General features: G+C 49.5%; 1 protein-coding gene across 1 annotated transcript in view; it reads left to right on the top strand.

Annotated features, from left to right (window-relative positions):
* The window catches only part of AARS2 (alanyl-tRNA synthetase 2, mitochondrial), a 17,445-nt gene extending 11,466 nt beyond the window's left edge, over positions 1-5,979 (top strand). Inside the window, 7 exon segments of the mRNA XM_009331119.1 lie at positions 345-454; positions 1,587-1,695; positions 3,225-3,347; positions 3,788-3,898; positions 4,690-4,773; positions 4,920-5,030; positions 5,424-5,979. Of these exon segments, the coding sequence (XP_009329394.1) occupies positions 345-454; positions 1,587-1,695; positions 3,225-3,347; positions 3,788-3,898; positions 4,690-4,773; positions 4,920-5,030; positions 5,424-5,588 (813 nt within the window). The 3' untranslated portion in view covers positions 5,589-5,979.
* The last annotated feature ends 1,526 nt before the right edge of the window (positions 5,980-7,505 follow it).

Genomic DNA, 7,505 nt, shown 5'->3' with positions numbered 1-7,505 from the left:
CCTGGGTCACAAGAGACGTTGATGCAACAGGTTTCTGACTCCCAAAACTCGGGAAGGAAAATAGGACAGAGATGAGATCTCAGGAGCACTGTGTTGTAAAATGTGGAGGCTGGTGATGCATAGGCTTTCTGCTCATTTCTTTGGACCAAAAGCTTGTAGTGTTACCCGATTGTTTCCTTTTCCCCGCGGTGGCTGGCTGTGGGGGAGAAGCAGTGCTGCCCCTGACTCTAGGCCCACTCTAGAATAGGGGAAAAATGAGGCAGACACCTGAAGCCACGTAGTTAATCTGTAAGTGCCCCTGAAGGACCATGTTGTTAGCTGCTGATCCTTGTCTCCTCTGTCAGGGGTATCCAGATCCAGTGAGGATAGTATCTCTGGGGGTCCCTGTGGAGAGTGTGCTGACCCGCGACTCTGACGCTGCAATGCAGACCTCTGTGGAGCTCTGCTGTGGGACGTAAGTGACTTTTACTTGCAGTCAGAAGATGTGTTTGTGGGCACTGATGGCTGAGGTAGAGACATTCTTGCAAGCTCCACTCCCTGTCCCTGTGCAACTAAGTTTTCTCACCAGAAAGATTTCGTGAGGACAGGATGGGCTAGTTACAAAGCTTTGGAAGTCCCAGGGTGAGAAAACTTTAATGAAATGCAAAGCATTTTTACTTGCTTCATAGTCTGAAACCAACCTGGAAGCTGCAGGGTGCCAGCAGAGTGTGGGAAGGGGGTGTGTGTCACAACAGGGCTTTAGCTTTGTGGTTGCAGGAGGACTGGGGACCCAGCAGGAGTCTCTGAGACGGTTGTGAGATCTTGAGACCACTGATTATTTTAATTAATTATCTTTGCCCTCTTCTGCTTTTAGCAGTAATGAGAGTAGAAGAAGAGTTAATCAATCTTAGGACAATATCGACACAAAAAAAATCCACCTAGGAACAAAGTGGCTTTCGAGCAGATAAGCTGAAAATGAGCAAGTTTCTAGTCATGAGATCATTCTTGTGGGAGTAGTGGGACAAGAAACTGCATGGGAGTGGAGATGATCAATTCTTGTGAAGCTGTCTGAAATTACTTGTTACTTGTGGTAACAGAACCTGAGACACCGTAGTTGTTTTCTTATCCAGTGTTGAATAGCCAAGAAGGAAAAGGGAGGTTGTCAGTGCCTTGTGACTGCACGACTACCCTGTGACTGGAGTCTACTGGCCAGTCTGTGAGCTGGCCTGACAAAGAGAGTGGTGGAGTTGGAGGAAAAAAATTACTTTCTGCAAGGTTCAGTAGCAGCTGAGTAGAAGAGAAGAATCCCAATTCATCCCGCTGCTGAAGGAAAGGAGAGGAAGGCAAGGCAGAACTTGGCTGTTATGTGCCATTTGACAGCAGCCTGCTGGGCAAGTAGCGCAGAGGTTCCTCTGGAGTAGCCTCAACTCTGCTGTCTCGTGCCTGACAGGGTGCCATCAGGATTTTAGGGATGGGAAAGGATTGAAGCTATTGGGATTGGGGAGGGGCTGTTGGACTTGGGACTTGTCTAAAAGGAAAGCAGGCGTCCTGATTTCTGTTCCCAGAGAGCAGCTTGTTTTCTTTCCTGTTCTCTGCTGACTTTGCAGCCACCTTCTACAAACAGGAGCTATGGAAGATCTGACCATCATCAGTGAGCGTCAGCTTGTTAAAGGGATTAGCCGTGTCATTGCAGTGACAGGGGGACAAGCCAAAAAGGTAAGAAAGGAGGAACTGAGATTTCTGCCGTGTCAAGGCAATGCCAGAAGGAGCCAACTTTGTAGATTCCTGCTTAGACAATTATCTTCCCCCTGCTTTGGCTGGAGCCTCCCTGCTATGCCTGATCTGGCTTCCTCCTTCACCCCTGGACCCAGCTCTGCTGCCGTACCTCATTATTCACCTCCACTCCCCCCATCTAGTCTCCTGTCTCCTTGACCTTCGTTCCTCCCCTCAGACCCCCTTTTCCAAGATAAGAACTTGGCACAAAATATCAGGAAGTCCCTAGACTTTAAATTTCAGTCCCCAAGTAGGTATTTAAAGGTGTGATCCTTTGTGCTTTGGTTTAACCTCCTGCTCACCTCCTGCCTATCACAGTTGGATTTGCACTTTATGGTTATAGGGCTCTGGCCTCATTCTTACAGCCCTTTTGCTTCTTTTCTTTAGTCTTTTTCCTGCTAAACTGTGGTTCTGGTCTGGATGGGTCTGTATAAAAAGTAAGCAACCTATTATTGTGTCTGTGAGATCGCTCTGTCCTTCGAATATCTGGAAGTGTCAGGGGCCCTGCAACGTTGCCCGCTTCCTTTAAGGCTGCAGTCAGTGTCGAGTGACTCGCTGTCAGTGGAACTGGGAAGACTAAAGGCAAAGCCCACCCCTGCAAATCTGTTGCTTTTTGGCCGGCTGTCCCCTGTGCATCTGTGTCCCTAGCAAGGCTTTTCGTGGTGCAGAGGAGTGAAAAGCTGCAGGGCACATCTGCATGCTTTGCTGGAAGTGCTGGCCTGGAGAGCCCCCAAGAGGAGCTGTATGCATGTGTTAAATCAGACAAGGGAGACTGCAGGCATGAGGGAGTGACTTGAAACAAGGGATGTGTATCCTAGCCAGGCAGAGGAGTCCTCACTGTCCACAATTTTTCTTACATACTCTCTGCTGTCCTGGTCTAAAGTCTAGCGGGACCATCATGGGCACAAAGATCTGGCAGAGAGGAAATGCTCCAAACCATAAGGATTTTCACTGGTGAAAAAAGCTTGTATTAGCTTTTTTATTAACGGTAGTATTAGTGTTGGGGAAAGCAATAAGAAATGCACCAAGACCAGCTGAACTGGTCCTCAGAAGATGTGCTTGAACAGCTAATGAGTTTTCTTTAGTTTTAGTGATTCTTTTGTTTCTTCAGTCATTAGTTTCAAGATTGCATTTGCTAATGAAAAAAGAGCACTAAGAAATAAACGAAGCTCCCAAGTTTTTCTCATTGAAATCCTGATGATTTGGTGTGAGATACTGAGGAAACATAAATACACGACAGCTTGGTCCCCTGGGTGTGACCATCTAGTGTTGGTTGCAAATCTAGAGAGGAACGTTCCATTCCAAAGTCTCTTGGGGACAGTTGTTCTTAAAGCCTCTGTCTGTAGGTGTCTTCCCACTGGATCCTGAGCAGTACTTCAGTGATTATGACCCTGCTGCCTCCTCACTTTCTCTGTTCCCATTCATTCTTTATGTTGCTGCATTTGAAGCATTCTCTCCCTCCTTCTCTTCAGGCTCGGGAAGTAGGCCAGTGTTTGGCTATGGAAGTGGACTCTCTCTCCCTACGAATGAAGCAGAGGAGCACCTCTATTCCTGAGATGCAGAAACTCTCCAAAGAAGTGGGCCAGTTGACCAAAGTAAGGATTACACTCCTGTACAGAAAGATCTCAGCGTGGGCTCTATATGCTTGAGGCACATGACTTCTTCCCTACCAGGTTCACATCTTACCATGGTCAACAGCAAGGGCATGTTGCTACCTGCTGGTGCCACTTTGGTCGCAAAGATTTCAACTAGTGTCTAGCTGCCTCTGTTGCAGATGACCTGCTGCCAGAGGGAATGTGGGAGAAGACAGTGGTGGGGAGGGTAAAACAGTGAAAAAGGGTTTCCAGGCTTTTCCCCAGGCTTTAGATGCCCAGCTGAAAAGAGAAAGCTACATGCCACAGTGACTGGCTGGCCTGATCACACAGGAGTATAGGAGGGTCTAGGAAGAGGCCAGGCTCCAGCCTGACCTCCCAGAGAACGAGCAGTTTATTTCTAGGTACGGTTTAGTATCCTTACACAGCAAATTTTCTTGCAGGTGTTGACTAGCACTGCAGTGCCCCAGTGGCAAAAAAAAGAACTACAGACTATCCTCAAAGCACTACAGCGAACAGCCAACACGGCCATCAAGAAACTGGAGATGCAGCAGGTATTGTGGCAGCAGCACACTCACTTGCAGCCTGCTAATAGCACTGTGTGGCATACACCAGTGGACCAGCCATACAAGCCCTGTGTTGGGTTTATTTCACGGGCATTAACCAGGGCCATCATTTAAAATGTAGTGAATGACTGACTGGGCTTTTGGCACCTGCAGAATCCCCATGTCTCTCTGCCTGTGAAGATGGAGAGCCCCATTATCAGCACTTTTGGCAAACACCAACAGGTGGATAGACATCACTTTGCTGTTCATACATGGAGAGATGAGGTGGCCCTGAAAATGGCCTTTACAAGGTCATGCAGTAAGACAGTGGCAGGACAGAGCCTTTCTCCAGCCATATGGATATTGCTCTGGCTTCCCACTGCATTTGTGTCTTGCTAATGTACATGATTACATTAAAACCCCTTTGGAAATGCTTATTTGTGACTTAGTGTTCTCAGCAAGAACTATTCTTTTCTTAAAATAGGAGCATTTTGCCACAGGAGCCTGCCTGAGACACATGGCAATGTGTAGGTCTAGGAGAGAGGCTGGGGACTGAACGGGTCACTGTCCATTCCACTTTGGAAAGGGGTTCATCTCTACTTGCTTTTGAGGAAGGAGGGTTGTACAGGTCTTCATGTGGAGATTTCAGTCTGCCGGTCTTACTTCTGCTAACATACATCCCCGCTCTATCCCACAGAGCACTTCCATTCCCTATGTACATACGTTGCATACATATATCCCCATTCAGCCCACGCTGTGCCACCTGTAGCCCCTCAAGCACTGTGTGTTTCCTCCTCCAGGCTGCAGAGAAGGCACAAAGCCTGCTAGCAAAACATTGCAACCAACCTGTCATCATTGATACCGTCCCAGCTGACTCCCTCTCCGTGAGTAATCCACCTTACTTGTTGGCCCAGCGGTACCTCAGGTGCTGCATACAGCAGCTCCTAAGAGGGAGCTCCCGGGCACGTTTTCTGCTGCATGCCAGTTTCCTTTGCTGTAGCCTGACCCCTCTTCTCCCTGCCTCTCCTAGATCCTAATGAAGGTAGTGAACCAGCTGTGTGACAAGTCTCCTGGCACATCAGTCCTGCTGCTCAGCCCTCAGGTTTCTGGTGAGGTACTCTGTGCCTGTCAGGTGTCCAAGGTAAGCAGAACCCTGGTAGAGACACGGGGAACCTGCCTACAAAGGGAGACTGGACCCACTGCTCAGCAGGTCCCAGTTGAGGCTTTTCCTGGGATTCTGCCCAGTGTTGGTGGTTAATCACACAGGGGTAGGACCTGAGATGACCATACTGGGACCAGATATGCTTTCAGTCTTTGCTGGGCCCAGATATCCCTGGATCCTCCAGGCTGTGTTTGCCCAGGGGCAGGACACAGCATTAACATGTAAGCTCAGCCTTTGCGGTCCTCGCAGTCATGACTGCTTCAGGTTAGTGAGGACCTAGGCTGGGTGAGGAGAGAACGTTGTTACCTTTCTTCCTCCAGACTGCAGAGTGCTCCACAGTCCAAATTACTTTGCTCTGTGTCTCTTCCCCAGAATTGCCTCCCTGTGTTCTCCGCAGCTGACTGGGCCGTGGCTGTCTGTACGCAGATGGAAGGGAAGGCAGGAGGCTCTCCCATCGTTGCTAAGGGCAGTGGAAATGCCAAGGGCATGCAGGGAGCCCTGACTACTGCACTGGAGTTTGCTCAGAGTAAACTCTGAAATAATTGATGCTTTGGTGGCAGGACAGCTGTATGCAGCCCAGCTACAAGCTATGTGGACACTTGATGCAGAGCACGTGTTATACTCTGCTGATCTGAAAGGTTTAGCAGCTCCCACACTGAACATTGCTGCAACTGCTGCATTGGAGCATTTGGCTTCTGGCCATCGGGGATCAGCAGAGACCCCGCTCCTGATCCCACTGACAGAACGATGCTGCCTGTTCTCAGCATGGACGTGGGGAGACTGAGCCTCGGAAAGCACCAGTTTCAGCAGCAGATCCTACTTCTTCTGGAACAGTGCAGTTCTTGCCACAAGACCAGCACCAAGAGTCTCCATGAGAGCATGGGGAGATGGTACAGTGTTATCCTAAAGCCATTAAATGGTAGAGAGTGTTTGATGTTTCGTTAGCTGCATCTTTTTTTTTTTTTTTCCTGCTCTGTTCTGGCAAAGGGGTTTGTTCTGTCCCTGCAGCCCCACAAGTCAGCACACAGTCTTGTAAGCAGTCCCATCCTACTGCAGAACTCAGGACACCCCTCTGATTAAAAATGCTGCTATAATTTAGAAATGGGGAGAGAAGTTCTGTCCCCCCCGCCGCCTGCGGGCTCAGCTTTTTCAGCCTATGCCTGTTAGGCTATGCAACGAGTAGTGCTAAAGCCAGTCCTCAGTACTGAAGCACGGAGGGAACAAAATCATCCCAGCTTCTACCTCTTTGCTTCAGATGAATGTTCTTGTCCTTGTTTCCTCCTGCTACTCCCTTGTAACTCCTCTTCCTTCTCACACTGCCTCCTGGCTTCTTACTTACGAGCACCTACCTAAAAACCGCCATGGATCTGCTGAGTTGTGTGAATGGGGACTGTTGCTGTGTTGCAGCGTGGAACTCCCTGCAGCGGGACGCTTAGCCTTGAGGTGAGCAGGTCTCCCTCCTAAACTGGTCGCTTTCCACAAGTGCTAGCAGACGCAGCAAACTCAACTCGTAAAGACATTTCAGACTTCATTGTTAGAGTGATGTCTAGAGCTCTTAGCCAAAGCACCATTATTTTAGATACTGCATTGACCTAAATAAAGAGAGATCACAAATGGTAGCTGATGCAAAGGTGCAACAGGATAGTGATACAAGCAGGTTTCACCCTGAGAGCAGCAACAGCAGCCTGACAGGGGTGAGTTTCACTAGCCGGTAGGGTTGCCTGGCACTGTGGAGGGAGGTGGAGGAGGCAGTAGCTGCATGCTTTTGGGGAGAGGGGGAGGAGGGATGGAAGCACAGTGGTGCTGATGGATGGGGAGCAGGAAAATGGCTGTCACATAGATAAGGATTGGTGAAGAGGATGTAGAAGGGAACGGCCCAGTTCCCTAATGAGAGACTTCCTCCACTTTTCTTAGTTGTCTGCGTGAGGGGGAGAGAGTGAATAGCTGCTGTGAGCAGAGCCTGTTCTCCCTCCTTTCTTCAGTGAACAGCTCACCTGGGCAAAAAGGGAAGTGGTCCTGCAGGCATCACTAGAGGACAAGGGGACCACTTTCTTCCCTGTCCAGCCCAATATCTCGTATGTGGTCTCTAAGGCTCCTCATCTTTGCAAAGTGCCAGGAAGCTGGTTTTGTGCTTGGCTAAGTGCCTGATACAAATATGAGGACCTGGAGGCAGAAGGAATGGGGAGCCTTTAGGGGCTGGTGGTGCTCCCCGCTATCCTCCTCTGCTCCCCTAAAGCACTGACGGCTACAGTTGCAGCAGGACTGCAGACCTTACTCATTCAGCAAATGCTACTTCCAGCCAGAGAACTTAAAGCAGGGCTTGTTGCAATGGAGGCTATGAGCCAAGGTCCCTGGGCATCTGCCCCTGCTGCCAAGAGTTCAGCCATCAGAGGGGTGCCCAGGCCCCTTTCTTTCATCACCCTGCCAGTGAGGCAGGCTGTTGCTCACTGCAGA

The sequence above is a fragment of the Pygoscelis adeliae genome, unplaced genomic scaffold (genome assembly GCF_000699105.1).
Source record: "Pygoscelis adeliae isolate BGI_AS28 unplaced genomic scaffold, ASM69910v1 Scaffold218, whole genome shotgun sequence".
In the NCBI taxonomy this organism is placed as follows: Eukaryota; Metazoa; Chordata; class Aves; order Sphenisciformes; family Spheniscidae; genus Pygoscelis; species Pygoscelis adeliae.
This window is presented reverse-complemented; position numbering and strand designations above follow the sequence as displayed.